Genomic DNA, 22,244 nt, shown 5'->3' on the forward strand with positions numbered 1-22,244 from the left:
ATCTTAATTCTTGACTATTATAGCAATATTTTAATCATAGAATAAGAAGTTATCAACATTTTAGCCCCGTTTGGATATTTTTTAATTATAACTGCCAAGTTTTTAGTGGGAATAAATCACAAGTTTTTAAAAACACATATATTAGGAATCCACTCCTCTTATATAGGATTTGCACATAGATGCATGTAAAAAGCTGATGATCTATTCTTATATAAAGATCATAAGCACTTAATGGCAGCGGTTCGAAGTGAATTAAAATTTAGGTACAAGGACACATCGCTCAGAAGGACAAATAGCTCGCATCTAACTATCATTTTAAAAAATCCAAAGATCTCATTTTTAAAAAAGAAAATAAATTTAAAATTAAAAAATAAACAAAAATCAAATAATATGAAAAAATAAAATAAAAAACAAACAAACAAATAAATAAATAAAAACAAAATAAAAAGCAAATAGATAAATAAATAAATAAAATTAACAAATAAAATAAAAAATAAAATTAAGATAGAATATCCACAAAATAAAAAAATAAATTACAAGAAAATAAATAAATAAAACAAACTATTATAAGCCTAATTAAATCTTCAGTTATAAAATAATTTTTAAATTGATAAAATATATTTATTATAAATTAGAATAACAAACATTAATTATTGCTTTTTTTCATTTTTAACAGAAATAAATTATTTTTTATGAATTCTAAAGAACAATTTTGTTTTTATTATTTAAATAAATTTTAAATTTAAATATTGAAATTTGAATTATTTAATTTCATATTTTCTTAATAATTCAAATAAATTAGTTTCATATTTTTTTGTAAATAATTACATAAATTAAGACAGTTTTTAGAGAGCTTACTTATTTATTTTTAACAATCCTTTTTTTAATTTATATGGTCAAATAAAATATTATTTTAATACATAAAATTGTTAAACAGAAATTTATGAAAAAATTAATCCTAGTAAAAAGGTTAAATTTTTAATAATAATAAATAATTTACTTAAAAAGCCAATAAAAATATAAATATTAGTAATATTTACGTATCTATCAATAATGTAATAGATAATTAACATAAATATTAAAATAAAAGGATTAAAAATATCTTGTAATATATTTTGAATTTATAAACTAAACATTTTTTTAATAATTAATTAAAATTTAATGTGCTTAAGTACTAATACATACATAAACATATTTTTTTACAATTTATATTATTTCTGTAAAAATTAATAAACTAAAAACATAATTAAGGAAGAATTTTTTTATGGCTTTTATAATAAGGTTTAATTTTGATAGTAAAGTTGAATATTTAAAAATTTGTTAATTTATATTTGATACTTAAAAAATCTACAAATAAACTTCCTCTAAGTACTTTTTAATCAGTTTTCCATTATAAATCTAAAAAATTTATTCAAGGCACAAAAAAGAAATTTATTTTTTCTGCTATTTATTTTAAATTTTCAGTATAGTTTGTAATATTTTTTTTTTTAATTTTATAAAAATTATTTTGCTTTATTTTATTCGTTTAGCTAATAATATATGCTGGAAATTATCTTTTTTTAGTTAAAAATAAATGTTAACACTTAAAAATTTGATCAAATTTTAAAGATTTTATCAAAATAAATAATAAATCCAAGAAATATAAGTAGAAAAAATCAAATACAGTTTATCCTATTATTTAGCTTACCATAATTCTTACTAAATAAATAAAATTTTGAATCTATTCTAAATAAAATGAATGGGATATCAAAATCTTCTCTCTTAATTCTCAGTTAATTTATATCAAGAAATTTGATAAAAAATCAGATTAGGAAAAATGCTTATTTCTAAATAATAAATTTTTCATAAAAAAAAACCTAATATTTTGAATAAAAAAATTTTGAAGTAAATAAATCTTTAGACATATTAAAAAGAAATATATTTAACTAAATTATACTAGAAGATTATTGGGTTTATTAAAATGGATTTTAATACATAAAATAAATAATAAATCAAGAAATATTTTAATTTTTAAATTAAAAAAAATCAAATACTATTATTTAATCTATTAATTTAACCTTAAGTATATTTCATACCAGATAAAAATTGATCAAAAATTAGATAAGGAAAATCTTATTTCTAAATAATATAAGAAAAAAATTAAATTTATGAATAGCCAGCCAAGCTTTAAAAGATTGTATCTTTGTTTATTTTATTAATAAAAAAGTAAATCTTTAGAAATATAAAGAAATAAATATATTTAATTAATTAAATTAAAAATACCATAAGATTAGTGGATTTATTTATTTATTAAAATGGATATTAATACTTAAAATAAATAATAGGAAGTGAAAATAATTAGATAAGATTTTTTATCCTTCCCAATACAAAATTATGTTATCGGAATTAGTTTATTAGGGTTAACTTCATACAAATTTTATTAGAATATTCCATTTTTTATTAAATGGAGTAAATATTAAAACTACTTAAAAGGAATTAAGAATATAACAGCAAAAGATTTAAATCCAAACTAAATTGTTCATTGCTCAGGTTAGCTAAAACTTGATGCCACTAAAATAATTTAAGATAAATTATTTAGCATTAATTCACAATAAAATATGGGATTATATAGAAAGGTAGAAATATATAAAACGATTGGTAAATAATAAAAGGAAGATTGGTACAATGTAAATTATCTAGAATAAGAATAAATTCCAATAGAAGTAAAAGAGTTAAAGAGTTAAGTCTTAACAAATAGCGATGCTTATTTAGATGATTACAAATTATCAAATAGTTTATTACAAATACTAGCTGAAGGAAATTGTTAGTAAATTTCATTAAATAAGGACAACATAATTAAATACTATGAAAGCTTAAAATAGTAATAAAATGAGTAAGGTAACTTTTTAGAAAATGTATAGCAAATGAAAAACGAAAGTTTATTTCTAGCTTAAAATGAGTCAAAATTGTCTTAAATTAAATAGTTTTATTAAAATCACCCATTCAAATTATCAGAAGAAACTAAAAAGGTTGTAGAGGTATTTGATAACTCTATTTATATTGTTAAGACTTTGGAAGAAATTTCTGAAGGAGATATAAAAATATCTTATTATGATATTAATAAGATTGAAAATATTACTGTTTTAGGGCAGAAATAAGACAATCTCATCACAGATTTTTAAGTGCCAGAATTGGCTCAAAATAATGAAATTATTGAAATAAAAATGAATGATAATATTTTCCAATTTAAAGTTGGATAAATTGGTTTTGCTTTTAAAGGTAATTTAGATGAGAAATAAGTTTTAAAAGAATTTGAAGTCGCTGTTGGAGAGTACACACTTCCAGAATTTATTATTATGTGCCTATTAGCATTCTTATATTGTTATATTTCTGATTAATTTTTTGCAGATTTTAAGTTTTCATTAAGTGAGGAAGAAATGAAAGAAGTAGCTAAGAAAATGGTACAGAAGGTTAATGATACTGAAATAAATGTAAAAGAAAAAGAAAAGCATAAGTTAATTATCAATTTATCAGCCTTAATTCTTTCTATTATTCATTTTTAAGCATAGTAAAATTTAGTAAAAGGAATCTATGTACTACCCTCAACTATTTTGCTTTTATCAGGTGCAGCCTATGTTTCTATTGAAATTAAAAAAGTTTTAGAGTTTAGTAAAGTCCTTGAAGAAGAGATTAAATAATAAAAATAAGAATTACAGGCAAAGCTATTAAATAATTAATAAAATTAACAATAGTGAATTAATAATAATATTTCATTAATATAATTTTATTTACAAATTTTTGTAATTGTCATTAGAAAAATATTATTTTAGCTATAAAATAAATTTAAGGTAGAAAAATTCAGTTTTAGGAAATATATTGAAAATTTATGGGAACTAAAATTCCAGAAATCCTTATTAAGTAGGATTAACATAAAGAAGATTTAATTAATGATTGATCAATTGATAGTATTTTTAATTTTATGATCATTATTTTAGTGATTAAATCAATTTAAAAATACAAAATATAAAATAATTTTTTTCTTATTGTATTTCTATAAAATAAATATAAAATTTATTTTGTTTGAAGAAATTAATTTTAATTTCATTTTAAAAATATAATTTTAAAAGATGTATCTGAATTTAATTCTAATCTAATGAATAAAATATAATGAATTAATTAATTATGCATTTTTATATTTATAAAAGTAATTATTTTTTCATTCTCAATTAAACAAAAAAATTGTAAAAGTACATTTTATTATTTTTATAAATATTAACTATTATTTTATATAATATCAATCATTTTAGCTTAGATATCAACCTCTTAAGTTGTGTTCAGAGCCAGATTATAAACGAATATTGGTGCATTCGTGGATCTTATCAACAATAGTGTGGATAACAAGACCAGCAGCATCAGGGACAGACTTTAATTCAGCAAGGCAGAGGCTCAAAGTAATGAAGTTGACTTTCTTCAATAAAGAGGTTTCAGTGGTGAGAGTAGTGTAGAAAGAGTTGCAGTTGGGAGTTGATAAAAGGGCATTAACAGCTTCCTAGGGGAAAGGAATTTAGGAAATGCAAGCAATGCTTTTTTCGTTGATGTAGACGTTTCCGGTGCAAGAAACTAAAGTAACTAAAAGACCAAGTAAGAATAAAGATTTCATTTTTTTTTTGCTATTTGATTTTTGTCTTGACTTATTTTATTTTATTATTTTAATAATTAATTAGCTTTCAATTTATTTTCTTATAGTATTTGAACTATCTTTCAAACGAGATTGATTTTACAATTAATTTGTTGTAAGGTTGCTAGTAAATTTGTTTAGAGATTCTTTTTGATAGATGAATAATTTTGGACAGATGCATTTCTTACCACAATCTTATAAAAGAAATAAATGAATTAATTTTGACTTTGATTTTCCACAAATCAAATTCTATTCAAAAAAAGTTGTGTGATGTAAATTAGTTTTTTATTTTTTACTATACTTACTTACTACTTGATAAAAGAAATTTCTAATATTAGTTTTTATTTCTAGTTCAAATCTCAACTATTCTAATTATGGAATAAATTTCTTTAGTTGTATTTTCCATTTTAAAACATTTAAAGCATAGAGATTAAGTATTAAATAAAAGAAGTTTGATAAAATTCAACAATATTTAATTAGGAAAAAGCATTTATCTATTTTTTTTATTCCTATTTATTTACTTTTATTGATTGAATAAATTTAAACATATTTTCCTAATCATAAAGTAATATTTAAGAAAAAAATTAGAGTGTAAGCTAAAAACAAAAGCCATTTCAACAACGTAAAATTGAGTTTTTAGCTTTTATGAAGTTTTAAAAATATATTTTAATTAATTTTATTTAAAATAAAATTATATCAGTATGATTTATAAATATTTAATTATCAATAATATTATTATACTTATATATATTAATTTTATTTATTAATATTTAAATTGTTATGCTTTATATTAAGAGTATTTAAAGCTGAAACAAATTAAAAGCTTAAGTTTAGATTATGCAATAAATATATGTAAGTAAAGTTGATTAGTTTTATACACAAATTCATCAAATATAAAAAAAATGATCTTTCTTATTCGAATAATTTTAATAAATAAGTAAAATAATTACTTTCTTTTTAAAATTCATATAAATTTTAAATATAAAAAAGCAAAAAATAATTTTATTTAATTTTTTATCAAATAAATAAATAGATTTATTTTTTGCTTTTTAAATTACTGAAATAAATAAAATTTAAGTGAAGTTTTAAAGCTGTCTGTCTATTTGCCTTTTTAATTGTTAATTATTTTTATTATTGATGTTGTTTTGTATTTTTAGTTCATTATTTTATTCTTTTATTAATCAAATTTATTTATTTATTTGTTTCTATTTCATTTGTATTTTATTATTTTTGAGTACTTTTTCTTTCTTTCTTTTTTATTCTTTTTCTTTTTTAAAAATATCTTTTTTTTATAAAAATTAATCAAGTTGATGTGAGAGATTCTGCTGCTTCATTATTCTTCGATTGTTGGTACCTAGTCCTCCTCAAAAATGGTAATAAAAAAGCGGGAATAAGAGGGATCCGGGAAAGATAAGAAACGATAAATGCAAAATAGATATCAATTAGACGATAAATAAAAATAATTTATTTTATCATTAGAATTAAAAACTTATTAATCTCAATCTAGTTTGCATTCGTTGCTTTTAAAACCTGAAAAACTGTATAGAGACTTATTGTCTTGCTCTATGGGGCGGTTTCACTGTATTTATTAGCAAATAAGTATTTATTGAAAAAAGTTGATATATTTGAATGTGCTTTCAATATAAATCTTAAAAACTTATTGTAATCGCAGGCTTTTTGTTATTTCTAACAGGTGAAATCAAAAACTTTAGCACAATAAAATATTTTCATCTTTTATCAACAAATACCTACTTGTTAAAAATCAGTTTATTAATTTTATTTCATTTTTTTAAATCCTAAAGATTTCTCTCTTAGTTTTTTTTTTTCTTTAATAAAGTTTTAATTTATTAATTTTTGAAAATTTTTTCCTCTCTTTTCTCAAAATAGTTATTTATTTATTTTTCAAAAGCCTTAATTTATTTTTGATTAAAAATTAATTATGCATCCACCCATATTAAAGTATGGGTAAATTGAAGGAAATATAATCAAAACAAAAGAGCTTTTAATATTCTTAGATAAATTTTGTAGAGTATTTACAAAATAGTTGTTAATGATTTTTCCTCTTCAATTCACAAACTCTTTATGAAATTTTTCTATTAAGTTTTGTTGGAATTTATAGCTCCTGAAGGTACTTGCTACATTCCATTTTGGATGTTTTAGATGTTATAATGCTTTGATGGGTAATAAATTTAGGTAACAATGAATATAAAACTTATTTAATTATTAATAATTTGTTATTTAATTTTATAATAGGTAAAAATAAATATTTATGTTAAACTCACAAAATAAAGTTTATTTAATTGTTGATAATTATTTTCTATTTTATTTTTTTATATTAACAGACATATTTTTATGAAATTTTTCTATCACGAAAATTATTCTTTTTAATAGATAAAAAAAGATAATCAAATGATTAACAATTTTCTATTATATTTTTTACATCAAACTTTCCATAATTTAAAGGAAATTTTCTCAATAAAATTTCATAAGATTGACTTATTATTTATAAGAAATAAACCTATTTCTAAAGTAGAAATTTAACTATTATTTAACTTAAACTTATAAAACTAAGCATTATTTTATTTTTGTTTCAATCTATCATAAATTAATTTAAAAATAAGTAAAATTATTTTTTTTTATCATTTAATAATAGAAAATAAATTTGAGTGTTGTAATACATAAAATATTAAGTTATTGCCATAAATATTAATTAAAAGTTTGAACTATCATAAATAATATTTCAAATTCGCTTTTATTCTTTCTTAAATAATACTAACAAATTAGATATTAATTAATTTCAACATCTTTTATTAAATTATGCCTTGAAATAAATTTCTAATTTTTTTCTAAAATTTTCAATTAAATTTGAGATGATATAATTATTAATTTATATTAAGTGAATACTTTTATTTTAAAATAATTTTTGAAGTGAATTACTTTTATATTTTTAAATAAAGCCATATCATTTAAAGTGTTAGCTACTTTGAGAGAAATAAAGAATCTAAATTTAAAATGATATATATTAATGTCAAAACATTTAAAATAAAAATTTTTAAATGATAAATCATTTTTAAAAGTTAAATATGTGGTTTTACAAATTTCGCTATTACATTACAAAATGAAAGATATTCAAAATCTAAATCGCTGAATTAAAGATATTTATAAATTTTAACTGAAAAATAAGAAACCCAACTTAAATTAAATAACTAATTTAATCAGATAAGAAAAGCTTAATTAAAATACAAGCAGCATAAATTAATTATGATGAATGAAAATATGATAAATAAGTAAGATATTTTAATATGTTTATAAGAATAGGTATGTTTAATTTATATTAGTATTTTTTATATATTTTTATTTTATTTATGTAATGCTTTTAAATTTATAATTATTTATGTGAATGAATATGTTAGTTAATTAATCTATTTTGGTTTCTTTTTTCTTAATTTTTTTTCATTATTTTAATTAAATTTTTAATTCTTTTTATATGATTTTTTTCCTTTTTACTTTTTATCTTTCTTTCTTTTTATCTTTTTTAACTTTCTTTTTATCTTTTTAAAAATTGTGTCTGCTCTTAATCTACTTCAAAACAATTTTTAAACTTGCTGCTTTAAAATGAACTACTCTCTTATCTTTGAAAAAATATTTTTATACATTTTAAAAAAAATAAAGGAATGACTTTATTGTCTTTGTTGAATATTTAGATTTTAAAAACTTTATCATTAAAAACTTATTAATTTTATTATATTCAACTATTGGCGCGAATCCGAGGACAGCGAGGGGCTCACCCACTTTCACAAGAATTAGGTCTTAGAAATGCGAACAAAGCTATTATGGGATTAATAGGATTGTTTTTTTCAAATCAGTTATGAGATTCTTTCTAAACTGTGGTTAAAATAGCTTATCTGGTGTTGTGTATTTTTTTTACAGTTAGAAATCCTCCCAAATTAGAAAATGAATTAAAGAGTATTAAATGTGGATATTTAATACATAAAAAACTTATTTCTTTTAAAAACTCTTCATTACCCTTTTCTTGAGACGGTATACTGCGACTAACACTAATGAAGAGCAATAAAATACAGCTACCCTTGCCATCGTATAGCCCTGTATAATACTACTTTTCAGAAAAGCGCAGTTAGGATTGTATCAAATAAATTAAATCTTTTTTTTGCAAAAAATTAATTATAAAATTAATTAATGATTCATATACTTCAAACAACTGTCTGTTAAAATTTCTAAACGAATTCAAAAAAAATTAAAAATATATCATTAAATTATTGTCTGGTATAAATTTGATTAAAAAAAGTAATGATCGCATATATTAAATAAACAAAAAGATATTTTAACTTCCCATAATGAATCTCTCTTAAAAATATTTGTTTTTACTCTATTGGTTTAATTTCAATCTAATTAAAATATAAAAAAATCAGGTCCCACTGGGATTCGAACCCAGGTCAAGGGATTTAAAGTCCCCAGTACTAACCACTATACTATGGAACCGAAACACGATAAAGAAGCATTGAAAAGGATTAGTATATAAGAAGTTTAAATTAAAAAAATAAACTAACAAATGAATGAATGAATAAATTAATTAATTAATTTATAAAAAATACAAGAGCTTATATTTAAAGGATGGCTGTAATTTTAAGTGATATTTTTTAAACTAATTAATAAAAATTTATTTTATTCTTAAATAGATTGCTAAGTCATTCTTTTTTTTGAAATTAAAAATGTCAGTTTTTTTATAAATTTAAAAATCTAATTCATTTTGTAAATGTTAAGTTATTGAAAAAGCGAAAAAGCAATTTATCATCATAAAAAACTAAAGTTTGTTTTAATTTTAATAATGAATTTTATAAAAATAAAAAAATAACTCCTATACACATAATATTTATTTACAAAAGCTGAAGTTATTTGACTTGATTTTTTGTTTGCATTATTAATTGAATTTAAGTTTAATTTAATTAATTAATTAATTATTTATTTATCTATTTTTTAAGATTTTATAAAGTTTTTCATTGTTATTTTTGAGGACTTTAGAACCTAAGTGGAGGCATATTGTTGGTTTGCTCCTTTTCTTTTTCATGTTTAATTTTCTTGCAATTATTTTTAAAAATGAAATATTTTATCAAAATTAATTTAAATGTTTTAAATGTTACTTTGGCAATAATACCATCCTCATTTTTTCTTGCATCCCTTAAGAAATCAAAATAGTCTTATTCATTTTTCTCATCTACATCTTTAAGTATATTATATATATATAAATTATTTTTAAGTAATTAATTTATTAATTTGTTACTGCTGTCAGAATCTGATTCATAGAAAGAATTGTTTGGAGTAGACTTAGAATTAGATGATGAATCTCTAGATTGAGAAGTGTTTAATTTGCCTGTTTGAGTAGGTTTTATACGAATATTTTTACGTTGGAAATCTTCTTTTTATGTTTCTTTTTCAATTTTAGTTTTTTCTAATTCTGATAAGATATAGTCTATATCACCGTTTTATTCAGATTCTTTCAGTTCTTGCATTACAACTCTATGGACTTACTAAAATGCTTATTTAATCTGCTATTTTCCAAACTCTTCACTATATTTTCTAGGCTGAGTTTTATTAACCTTTTTTATTTTAAAATATATCAGATTTTTCTTTATAGTAAACAATAGCATCTTATTACCTTATCAAATTTTGTTAATATTCTTATACAAAACTAGTGAAGTTTTTCTTTCATTAATTCTGCTAGTTTTCTCCTTTCATCCATGTTATCTATTTGCTTGAGGTACTTTTTTATTAAGTAAAATATTAATATAAAAGGCATCAAGATAAATAAATCATTAATGAGATGTACCTCATGATGCTTATTTCCTCCTTTGTTCTTTTTTTGTGCTATTTGCATTTCCATAGAAACAAGATCTTATTTAAGATAAACCAATTGATTTTCTAATCCTTCATTTCTCTTCTTGATATAATCTATTTTCTTTTCATGATTTGCTATCTAGCCTAAAAGCTCTCCATAAGTTTATTCTCTGGTTATAAACTATATTTTTTAATCAAATTAGAATCAAATTTTAAAATCTAATTTCCTTACTTTGGTAACTATATTTTTCATTTCTGTTTATCCTGTAGCTGTTTTAATTTTTTAAAAGGACTCCTCCACCACTTAAAATTTTTGCATTTCTCTTTCCATTTTATCTTTTAGCATTCCACTTACAAACTTATGAACTAATAATAAAGCTCTTAGTTTTTTCTTTATAAAATGATTTTTTACATATTGAAACAAAACTTAAAAAAATTACTTCCTAAGCATCTTTATCGTAAATTGCGTGCTCAGCAATCTCCTTCTCCCTAAATGATCTGTCAAGTCTTTTTAATTTTTAATAAATTAATTTAATATTTAGCTAACTCAAAGTAACTTTTTTTAATGTTTAAATTTACTTTTTTTTTTCATTTTCTTCCCACATAACTAGCTAATTTTTAAAGCTGTTAAGTTTGCTATCAATTTAATTTTTTTCGTTTTCAACGTTCTTTAAATTTATATTTTATATTAATATCTATTTTTACAGTAAAATATTTTAATTACTTTAAGCATTTCGTCCAAAATTCTTTAGGCGTTATCGGAAAATTGCTTACTCATTTAGGATTAGTAATCAGCTTGCTAATAGCATTTTCTAACACAAGATAATTCTTCTTCTATGGCTTATTACTTTAGTTAATTTACTATTTTATCTCTTTTTAGTCTATCTCTCATAAAAAGATAAGATTTTTTAGTCCACTCAGCTTCTTACATTAAAAAGGTAGTGTTTTCTTGCTCTTCTCTCAGCCTTTCTTCTTCCTAAATGATAAATTATTAAATTAAATGACATTAATTTCACATCCTTTATCGTATTAACAACTTAGAATAAATATAATATGCTACTTTGAATACACCTTCTTTTTGAGAATTTAATACATCTTCTTCATCTATTAAAGCTTTATTTTCTAACTAAATAATTAATAAAAATGCTTTAACTCTCAAACCCCTCACAAATAAAGCTACCTTTAATTTTTCTATATCTGTTTCATTTTTATTGGCTTTGTTCTTCAAAATATCATGCTTTCTCCTTAATTCTGCCAACCTTCTCTTTAGATCAGACTTTTCATCTATTTCCTAATAAAAATAGTTAAAAATCTAAAAGCAAATACTTTAATAATACAATGACATCAACTGGCTCTTCAGTTTTGTTGAGCTAAGGTAAAAATCCTTAAGTTGCAGTCCTATTATGAGAACCTAAGATATAGCTAATATCATTATTTCTTTTTTATACAAGTTTTTTACTTTTAATCCAATTAAGTCATAATAAAAAATCAAAAAATAAATCTAAATTCTTGATATCAAACATTTTTGAAGAATTGATATATAAATACTTACTTAATGCCTTTATAAATTGAAGTCATAGCTGCTTAGCTAAACTACATCTTAGCATTTTAATCTGATGCTCTCCTCTATGTAGAGGCGCTAAATATTCTAGAATGAAAAGTCTTAAAATTTTGAATACTTGTTTGAGTTGTCATGAATTGATTATAAATAAACCTAAATTTTAAATGGATATAATTCAATTAGTAAATTTAATTTTTTGAAATTAATTAAGAGTAATTGATTTTAATCAATTATTTAGTTAACCAAATTTCGATACAACCAACATATACCAATATCTCAAGACAAACTTTATCAGTTGCACATTAAATTGTATTTTAAATTTAAAATAAATCATTTTAGTGATTAATCTGTAAAGGAATAAATAATTGCTCTAACTAGCTGAAAAAAATTTATTATATAAACTTATTTCAATCTCTACTGATACATAAAATGAAAGAAAGTTTTTATTATACTAACAAAGCAAAAATTCTTCTATTCAAAATAATAACATACAAATCACAATTAAAGAGAAAATTAAAAAAAAATTTTTATTTCGATTAATAATTTTATTGTCAAAAAATAGATTTTAAGAATAATCTATGATTGCAAAAGTCCAAATTCAAATGATTCTTGTATACACAGTAAAACCTATCAAACTTCACCCTTATAAATTAAGCACTCTTTAAAAATGAGCTAAAGTTTTTATTAAAATTTTTCTAAATTTATAAAAAATGACATGTTATAAGAATGAATGAATACACACTGTTTTTATTATTTCATATTTTACATTTTGTGAATATAAAACTTTCTAAAAACTCAAAAATAAAGCTGTTTTTAGCTTATTTAGCTTTATTTATTATGTTATTAAGATATATTACATTTCGCTTTTTGTAAATTAAATACTCATTTCACTCTAAATTAATCAAATACTAAAAAAGTCAGATTTTTAGTTAGCTTATTAAAAGAGTTGAGTTTATTGATGATAATCAATTAATCTTTATTTAAACTAGCCTTTTTGTTTTAAAAAGTTTTGCTTCTAGTTTCTTTTAAAGCCTTTAATATTATTGAACAATTTATTAAATCATATCTTCTGTAACTAAACCTAAATTTAATTTCAAAGAGGATAGCTTAGTACATTTTGCTAAAATATTTATAAAACTACAATCTCCATAATATATTTTATTCTCAATTAAATTTATTTTCAAAGTAAATAGTCTTTTATGATCAATCATAGAATTAATCAATTTTTTTGCACCTTAAACACAAATAGAATTTTTAGACAAATCAAGTAATAAAATTGAAAGACATTAGCATTACTTAAGAGCAGAAACTAAAGATTATACACCATTTTGCCCAATATAGTTGTAATTAAGATTTAATTCCAAATTTGAGAGATTAGAGCATTTTTCTAAGCCTGAAGCTAGACCTGATAAACCTTCATCATATATTATATTTAATCTTAAATTAAGTTTTAAATTTTAGATATTAGTAAGCTATGCCAAACCAGACCCTAGATTAGTAGAACCTTCAGGTCCAATTTTATTATTGCTAAGATCAAGTACCAAAGTTTATAACAAATAGCAACTTGATAAACCTGAAAGTAGATATAATGCACCTTTTGCCTTGATCATGTTACTTTTTACACTTAACATCAAATTTAGAATGTTAATACATTTTGCTATACTTTAGCCTAATATTAACATACTTTAATCATTAACATATTTACTATCTAGATTTATTGATATTACTTAAAGAATGGAGCATTTTTCAAAAACTAGGCCTAAATCTTTTATATTATCATGTATTACATAAGTTTTTCTTTCTTGAATTTAAATATGAGTATGAGATGATAAAGAAGAACTTAAAAAATCTCCTAAGCTATAATACACTTTTTATTATTATATCATTAATTTTGGAAATTCTAATTTGTTTTTTTAGTTTGATTATTAAGTTAATAAAGAGTCTATCTAAATAAAGTATTTTAAATATAATTAGAAATTTGCAATCCTTTTAATTAAGGTATTTTTTCTTTCATTTTCATAAAATAGATAATGTAGGAAATTAGAATCAACAGCAAAAAGAATTGCTATAAAGATAAAGATTATGTTGACAAAAAGAGCAATACGAAATAATAATAACTGATAAATGATAAATATTGAAATATGTGGATATTTTTGGATATCAATTATAATCGAATATGAATAATTGATTATTACATTGTCTAATAAAAGTTTAATATCTTCCATTTAAATACGAGTATAAGATGATAAAGAAAATCTTAAAAATTTTTTAAGTTATTAAAATATCAACCATATTATATCATAAATAAATTTTGGAAATTCATAAATTTTTTTTTGGATTAGTTATTGGGATAATAAAAACAAAAAAAATTTTTCTAAAAAACCTCAAGAACGAAAAATAAAAAAAATTAGAGTAAGTCATCTTGAATAAACATATTTATTGTTTAAATTACAAGAAGCTCGTTAAATTTAAAACATTTTTTTCAATTATATTATTTTTATTATATGTTAAAATTCTGTAATTAATTTTATACTGCTTAAGAATATTTTTTGATTAATATTATTTATCATAAAAATTAAATATTTCTTTGTTTTGTCTGAAATAGGGTTCTAAATAATTTTTGATGAAGTTTACAATTTGAATTTTTTTAGCTGTGTAGATGCACTCGCATAGGTGAGGTAATATTGACTTTTTAAAGAATACAATTTTATTTTTATCAGACAAAGTACTTTTATTTTCGTTAATAAATTAAAAAATTTATGAACAATTCCAATTCGAGGGGTATCCTATTACAAAACAAATTTAATTACATTATAAAAGAATAATCAAGCACAACTAAATCAAGAAACATTTTATGAAATATATCTCAAAAAAACTTTCAATAATAAACTCTTTATTTGGTGAAAATTAAAGCAAAACTTGTCCAAAAATTGCTATTAAATTAATAAAAATCTTTAATTTTTAAGATAGATCTAATTTAATAAAAAAAATATTTTGAATTATGATTTATAAATGCAGTTTAAAAAAATAAAATATATAGATTGATCAAATACTAAAAAATTCAGATTTATTTATAGTTAGCTTATTAAAAAAGTTGAGTTTATCAATAAATGGTAATCAATTAATCTTTATTTAAACTAGTCTTTTTGCTTTATAAATTTTTAATTTTCGTTTTTTTTGAAATAATTAATTATCTTAACCTAAATCTAATTAAAAATAGGATAGAGTAGTACATTTTGCTAAATTATTTATAAAGCTACAATCTTGATAATTTATTTTATTCTCAATTATATTTATTGTCAAAGTAAGGAGTCTTTTATAATTAATCATAGAATTAGTCAAATTTTTTAAGCATTAATCACTAATAGAATTTATAGACAAATCAAGTTATAAAATTGAAAGAAATTAGCATTACTTAAGAGCAGAATCTAAGGATAATATACCTTTTTGCCCAATATAGTTGTAACTAAGGTTTAATTCCAAATTTGAGAGATGATAACACTTTTCTAAGCCGGAAGCTAGACCTGATAAACCTTCATCATATATTATATTTAATCTTAGATTAAGTTTTATATTTTGGAGATTAGTAAGCTTTGCCAAGCCAGACCCTATATTAGTAGAACCTTGAGGACCAATTTTATTTTCGCTAAGATCAAGTACCAAAGTTTATAATAAATAGCAACTTGATAAATCTGAAAGTATATACAAAGCACCTAACTTCTTAATCAAGTTACTTTTTAAGCTTAACGTCAAATTTAAAATGTTAATACATTTTGCTATACTTTGACCTAATATTAACATACTTTAATCATTAATAAATTTATTATCTAGATTTATTGACACTGCTTAAAGAATGGAGCATTTTTCAAAAGCAAGAATTAAATCTTTTATATCTTCATGTATTACATAAGTCTTGTTTTCTTGAATTTAAATATGAGTATGAGATGATAAAGAAGAACTTAAAAAATCTTTTAAGCTATTAAATAAATACGCTTTTTCTTATTACTATATCATTAATTTTTGATATTCTAATTGGTTTTTTTTTTGATTATTAGGTTAATAAATATTCTATCTAAATAAAGTATTTTAAATATTTAGATATTTTGCTATCCTTTTAATTACGGTAATTTTTCTTTCATTTAAATAAAATAGATAATGTATGTACGTAAGTAGTACTTTTATTTGGTATTTCAATTAAATATCTAACTAAAGCGAACATTCAAAAGAATTATTTAAAAAATAAAGGAAAAAATCTATTGAAAAAGAGAGTAATTAGAAATAACATTGAAAAATACTGATAAACGATAAATATTGAAGTATATAGTTATTTTTAGATATTAATTATAATCGTATCTGAGTAATTATAACATTTTCTACTCAATATTTTATATTTAAATGTGATATGAAATGATAAAGAAAATCTTAAAAATCTTTTTAGTTTTTAAAACATCAATCAAATTATATCATATATTTAGAAATTCATTTTTTTTTTATTAATTACTCTGATAATAAAGAGTCCATCTATTTAAAATACTTACTTTAAATAATTTGATAATTTGATATCATGTTAATTAATAATTTTTTAGTTCATTCATTTCCACTCAAATAATGAGAATAAAAGCAATCCAAATTATTTTATTTAGTATTACAATTAAGTATTTAGCAATTTGAATTATATTATTTTCAATTAAGTATTTAACTATTAATTGCTAAAAGATTACTTGATAAGATAAATATCATAGTGAAAAATATAGCAATTTGAATTATATTAAAATTTACTGATAAATAATAAATATTTAAAAGGTTATTTTTAATTCTAAAATGTAATTAATATTAGTATTTGAGTAATTATTAATTACATTTTCTACTAAAGTTTTTTATTATTTAAATACGAGTATGAATGAGATAATAAATAAAATCTTAGAAACTTTTTAAGTTATTAAAGTATTATATATTATAAATTTTGGATATTTATAATTTCTTTTTTTTTTTTTTGATTAGTTATCAAGTATTTTAAATATTTATGAAATTTGGTATCCTTTTAATTAAAGTTTTTTGTTTTATTTCCACTAAAATAGATAATTTAGGCTAGCCATATTATTTTATTTGGTATTTCAATTAAGTATTTAACTATTAATTGTTAGAAGAATAGTTATAAAGATAAAAATCATGATTAAAAATATAGCAATTCGAAATAATATGGAATTTAATAGATAAAGAATAAATAAAATAATAAATATTGAAATTTGTGGCCCTTTTTTGATCTACAGATATAATTGTAGTATATGTCACAAGTAATTACATTGCCTAATAACTACTATAAATATTATCATAGCCATCAGATAATTAAATTTTATGATAGTTAATAAGCCATACAAAAAATACAAAAATAATCAATCAATTATTTATTTATTTATTTATTCATTCATTCATTTGATTGATTGATTGATTGCTCACAACCAAAAGATTTAGTTTGAATTAACAATATTTAAACAAATTAAATTTAAGTCATCAATTAATTTTCGATTAAACTTTAATGAAATAATCAATCACTCACAGATCTCTTAGTAACAAAAGAAACTTTTCATAGAATTAATCTTCAGAAAATTTAGACGCATGGGATAACATTGGCTTGCTAAATAATAGACTTACCTCATTTTAGTAGTTTAGGACCCCAGTATTTAAGAAGTATCAAGGTAATAAATAATTTAGTATTCATTAATGTTTTCAAATTATTTAAGTTAGCATAATCCTCTTTAAAAAACTTTATATCTTTCTTATTTTATTGGTAAAGGTGATAAAATACTTTAGCACAAAAGAAAATCAACTTATGATGACAGTTAGCTACTCCCCTAAATAGATATGTCGCTCAAAATAAATAGCTCTAGCCATCATAATTAAGTTGCAAATAAAAAGAATCACGCAGTCTTTTTTCAAAGTCCCTTGAAGAAGGAAGTTAAGAGTGATAAAGTACATACAATTCTATACAATAATAAAATATTTTATACAAAACCTAAACCAATTTTAATGGTTAATTTTTTAATTTAATTTTAGATTAAGTTGTTGGTGATGTTAAGCTAGCTTAAAAAAGAATACTAAAAGAACAAAAAACCATCATAAACTGTTTGTCTCTTGCTGTAAGAAGTACTGGAAATCCTTTAAAAGTAATATTTAATTATAATATATTCTGCTATAGAGAATAAATTAGAACGATAATTTAATTTTACAAAGATAAGAAAACATTTATGGTGAAGATATGAAAGCATTTTTCTCAATAATTAATGAAATGATATTTTGTGTTCAGCAGGATGTAATTTAATGTATATCTAGAATTTAAGTTTCGACTGAAAATAAGCTACAAGATAATTTAGTTATAAAACCCTATTTTGAATACATAAACATTATGATGGAAGAAATCGAAAGACATAACTAGAATTCTATAAATTTTTAAAAAAAGCTTGATAAGGAGATATCTTAATATTAAAGTTAAATCAAACAAAGTGAAGTTAAACTCTATGCAATAGGAGAATCACAGAAGCAAGAGATTGAATAGCTTAAAAAAATATAAACTGAAGAAACACATTTAATGTAACTGCAAGTAAATTACTTCTTACTCATAAATTGATAACACCTTAATTAATCAAAGATTAACAACATTTAAGAAGAGTTGCAACGAGCTATCAAAGAAAACTCTATTGTGAGAGAATCAAACGAAAAATGGAAATCAAAATTCGAGGATGAAGAAAAAAAGTTCATAGAACAAATTCAATAAACTCAAGAATATAAAATCAAATTTGAAAATATAAAAAGCTAATATGAATCCTGCCTTTAGCAAATTGAGAATTTAGAAATTGAAAACACTCAAATAAAAAGAGAAAAATATGAATTAGAAGAAAAACTTGCTTTAATGACTCCTAGACCCAAACTCCATTCACATAATGTAACATATAATAATTATTCCAATCAGTATTATTTTGCTAAATAAAACATATTTGTGATAAAATTAATTAATTAATTTAATTTTTATTAAAGTTTTTTGATTAAATGGGAATCCCTTTTAATGATTTTGAGAGTATAAGCACAGTAGATAAAGTAGAGAAACTGAAAGAAAAGCTTGAAGAAAAAATGAACGAATTAATAGAATTGCATGATTAGTAAAATAAAAAATAGCTAAAAAAGAAAGGTAGTAAAATACTCGGTGTATTTGTACAGACAAAGCGATAGAGCTCCACAGTAGAAGATAAGCTTGGAATAACAGGAGGTTCAAAATAAAGTTTGGATAAGTCTCCAACAAGAAAAAAATAAAATGATATTAAAGCTAAGTTAGATAATTACTCTCCTTAGTCTCCATTAAAAATCACAATCAAAGATAGTCCTTCAATGCAACTGAATTAATCTGCACTAGCATCTATTAAAAGAAGTGCAAAAAAATCCTCAACTTAGGTAGATTTAAATAAATATGGAACTCCTTAAGAGAAAAATAATCAATCTTACGAAGAATATGAAAATCTCCCATAATTAAAAATCTAAACAAAATCTTAAGTGCTTTTAAGTTAACCTGATTAAATATCAAATTTTAGTGTAAAATCCAGGTAATCAGATGAAAGAAGAGTTTAGTTTAAATAACAAACAAGTGAATCTGAATAAGATTCTCCTAACATAAAACTATCAATCAATAATAATAGATTTTCAAATATAAGCTGAGATAGATATTTAAAGTTCAAATTAGAAATATTTTTTATTTATTTATTTATCTATCAAAAAATATAATTTATTGAAATAAATTAGAACAATTCATTCATTAATTAATTAATAATTATTTTTAAATTTTCCAAGAAATATCAAACCAACCATATAATAAAATACATATCTTACCAGAGAAACCTTATTTTAAATTTAATGTATATTATAAAAAATATATAGTTATCTGCTATTTAATTAATTTAGTACTTTGTACCTATCTATGATTCAAAATGTAATTCTCATTTTTAAATAACTCAAAAAATTTGAAAGTTATTTTATTAAAAGACAAAATATTTTCTGTTAAGATAATTTAGTATTTACTATTTTATAAAAATTAAATAAAAACTATATTTATAATAAAGTAAATTACATAAAACTGAACTAATTATTTTTATTTATTGTAAAGGCTTCCAATGAGGAGGAATAAATATTGAATTATTTTATCTTTTACAAAAAATTCTTTCAATAATGCCAACCAAAATAATAAAAATTTGAAGGTCTTATTAAATTATTGATAATTACAGTATTTTGAATTTTTTTTTTTTCATTTTTCACAACACATGCAAATGAATAGGAACGATCAGATTTAAAGATGCTACAAAAAATTTATTTCTTGACAAAATAAAAATAATTAACAAAATTATAAAGCTTAGTTTTGTAAATCATATAAAATAAATATTATTCATTTCCATATATTTATCTATATATGGTTATAAAAATAAATAAATTTGAGGCCAATTGAAGTAGAAGAAATCACATGAATATTAATTTTTTAAATAAGATTATAAAATCCCTACATGTAAAAATTAATAATTTATCAAATATATATCTATCTATCTCTAAATATCATTGAAATAGATCTATTTTAAAAATTTAACTTGTTAAAATCAGTAGTTTTTCTTATTAAAATTTTTGTAATTAATTTTAATTTCTAGTGAAATTTTTAATTTAATATTTTAGATTTTAGAATTAAAAGTATGGGTTGCTGCGGGTCAAGTAAATAAGCGAAAAGTTAATAAGAAAGAGATAAGGTGCTAAAGGAAGGTAGCTAAGTAATAGTATAGATGTAGAAATAAATTAGAGAGATGCTAGAATAAAATATTTAGTATGAAAAATAAATAACTGAGATGAAAAATTAATTGAAATAGCTGACTGTGCTTTTAGATGAAAAGTAAATAAAATTGACAACATAAGCAAGTGCCATGGAGAAATATTAAATATCAGATAAGGATGAAATAGCTGAGGTTTAAAGAGAAATTAGGGAATTGAAGCAGTAGACAGAGTTTTATGAACAAAAATATAGCAAAAATGAGAAAAGTCTTTTGCAAGTACAGATGTAGCTTTAAAATGTGTCACAACGAATTGGCGGTAATTAGCCATTGGGTTCTAACTAACAAGATGATTTGGTATTTTAAGGAGATCAGTAATAGCTTGAGCAGAGAGTTTATAATAATGAAAGAAACTTGCAAGTTTAAGAAGAGGAGTTCAATAAAAAAATAGAGAATGTTAACTCACAGATGAATAAGATGTAAACAGCAAACGCTATAAATAAGGTATGAATTCATACATAAAGATAAGCATTATATTGAAATTATGCTATTTAATATAAATCAGAGAGATATAGATAACTTACTTGAAATAGTTTAAACACAGTAGCAGTTAATCATAGATGAAGTACAAAAACACAAATAAACCAGTACTTAATTAACATAGATAGAACAATAACTAATAATATCAAAAGAGTTCCAACTAATTTAATAGTTACAAATCGAAAAAATTTCAAATATGATAATGGAACAGAGGAATTAAAATTAAAATTCTTCTAATAAAAATCGAGTAGTTGAAAGTTATGGCACACAACTTTAAGAGTGTATAGAGCAGTAAAAGAGAAGACATTTAAATGATCTAAATATAATTCATAAATAACAAGGCTTTTAATGGAAAGATTGGAGAGAGCTCGAAGAATATAAGTGGGTATTAACTCAAGACAATAAATTTGCTCATGAATTTGAAATAAAGTAATAGCTTTCAGCAGCCGCTGCAGATTAATAAAACAATAGTATGAAATAAAAAATAGTTTGCAACATATGCTACCTTCAATATATTTCAATGAATAAATTTTTTACATAACTCTAATTAAACTAATTAGCATAAAATCAATGAATTGCTTGTTTATAAATAATTCAACTAATATCTTTATATTTAACAAATATTTATTTATTTATTTATATTATAGTAACTTTTCAAATTTATAATTTATTTTAATTTTCAAATCATTAATTCTGGTGGAATTAGTAAACAATAAATCAAAAATTTATTTAAAAATTAAAATAAAATCAAAATTGTTTCAATATCTTTTTATTTAAGAAATATATATTTATTTATTTACTTATTTATTTATTTATTTATTTATTTTATATTATATTAAAG

At 20.9% G+C, this 22,244-nt stretch overlaps 8 protein-coding genes across 8 annotated transcripts; 4 read left to right on the plus strand and 4 right to left on the minus strand. All coding sequences in view use genetic code 6, as the record gives it.

Moving 5' to 3' along the window:
* Window positions 1–183: 183 nt before the first annotated feature.
* On the plus strand, window positions 184–696 carry TTHERM_000312029 (hypothetical protein; the record flags this gene model as incomplete). The annotated part of the gene is made up of 1 exon (XM_012799717.1): window positions 184–696. The coding sequence occupies one exon, from the start codon at window positions 184–186 to the stop codon at window positions 694–696; it is 513 nt and encodes a 170-aa protein (XP_012655171.1).
* A 1,556-nt stretch (window positions 697–2,252) lies between these two features.
* TTHERM_00312030 (transmembrane protein, putative) lies at window positions 2,253–3,936 on the plus strand. Its single transcript, XM_001033386.2, has one exon. It carries the CDS (start codon window positions 2,295–2,297, stop codon window positions 3,732–3,734), a length of 1,440 nt encoding a protein of 479 aa, XP_001033386.1. The 5' UTR covers window positions 2,253–2,294; the 3' UTR covers window positions 3,735–3,936.
* A 358-nt stretch (window positions 3,937–4,294) lies between these two features.
* TTHERM_00312040 (hypothetical protein) lies at window positions 4,295–4,639 on the minus strand (the record flags this gene model as incomplete). The annotated part of the gene is made up of 1 exon (XM_001033387.1): window positions 4,295–4,639. One exon carries the CDS (start codon window positions 4,637–4,639, stop codon window positions 4,295–4,297), a length of 345 nt encoding a protein of 114 aa, XP_001033387.1.
* Window positions 4,640–9,490: 4,851 nt separating this feature from the next.
* TTHERM_00312080 (hypothetical protein) lies at window positions 9,491–12,295 on the minus strand. The gene is made up of 13 exons (XM_001033390.3): window positions 12,063–12,295; window positions 11,848–11,947; window positions 11,691–11,801; window positions 11,571–11,636; window positions 11,235–11,486; window positions 11,090–11,178; window positions 10,951–11,017; window positions 10,743–10,901; window positions 10,503–10,691; window positions 10,332–10,436; window positions 9,957–10,272; window positions 9,817–9,896; window positions 9,491–9,753 (listed from the first exon to the last, which is right to left on the minus strand). Exons 1-13 carry the CDS (start codon window positions 12,203–12,205, stop codon window positions 9,673–9,675), a joined length of 1,758 nt encoding a protein of 585 aa, XP_001033390.3. The 5' UTR covers window positions 12,206–12,295; the 3' UTR covers window positions 9,491–9,672.
* A 301-nt stretch (window positions 12,296–12,596) lies between these two features.
* Window positions 12,597–13,986, minus strand: TTHERM_000312089 (hypothetical protein). Its single transcript, XM_012799718.1, has one exon. The coding sequence runs from the start codon at window positions 13,955–13,957 to the stop codon at window positions 13,037–13,039; it is 921 nt and encodes a 306-aa protein (XP_012655172.1). The 5' UTR covers window positions 13,958–13,986; the 3' UTR covers window positions 12,597–13,036.
* A 1,423-nt stretch (window positions 13,987–15,409) lies between these two features.
* Window positions 15,410–15,970, minus strand: TTHERM_00312090 (cyclic nucleotide-binding domain protein; the record flags this gene model as incomplete). The annotated part of the gene is made up of 3 exons (XM_001033391.2): window positions 15,410–15,432; window positions 15,515–15,859; window positions 15,913–15,970. The coding sequence occupies 3 exons, from the start codon at window positions 15,968–15,970 to the stop codon at window positions 15,410–15,412; spliced, it is 426 nt and encodes a 141-aa protein (XP_001033391.2).
* A 1,637-nt stretch (window positions 15,971–17,607) lies between these two features.
* TTHERM_00312100 (hypothetical protein) lies at window positions 17,608–19,775 on the plus strand (the record flags this gene model as incomplete). The annotated part of the gene is made up of 6 exons (XM_001033392.2): window positions 17,608–17,767; window positions 17,866–18,041; window positions 18,126–18,235; window positions 18,303–18,669; window positions 18,718–19,011; window positions 19,104–19,775. 6 exons carry the CDS (start codon window positions 17,608–17,610, stop codon window positions 19,773–19,775), a joined length of 1,779 nt encoding a protein of 592 aa, XP_001033392.2.
* Window positions 19,776–20,791: 1,016 nt separating this feature from the next.
* Window positions 20,792–21,977, plus strand: TTHERM_00312110 (hypothetical protein; the record flags this gene model as incomplete). The annotated part of the gene is made up of 2 exons (XM_001033393.2): window positions 20,792–21,367; window positions 21,429–21,977. The coding sequence occupies 2 exons, from the start codon at window positions 20,792–20,794 to the stop codon at window positions 21,975–21,977; spliced, it is 1,125 nt and encodes a 374-aa protein (XP_001033393.2).
* Between the last annotated feature and the right edge of the window lie 267 nt (window positions 21,978–22,244).

Source organism: Tetrahymena thermophila (assembly GCF_000189635.1).
Source record: "Tetrahymena thermophila SB210 genomic scaffold scf_8254431, whole genome shotgun sequence".
Lineage (NCBI taxonomy): Eukaryota > Ciliophora > Oligohymenophorea > Hymenostomatida > Tetrahymenidae > Tetrahymena > Tetrahymena thermophila.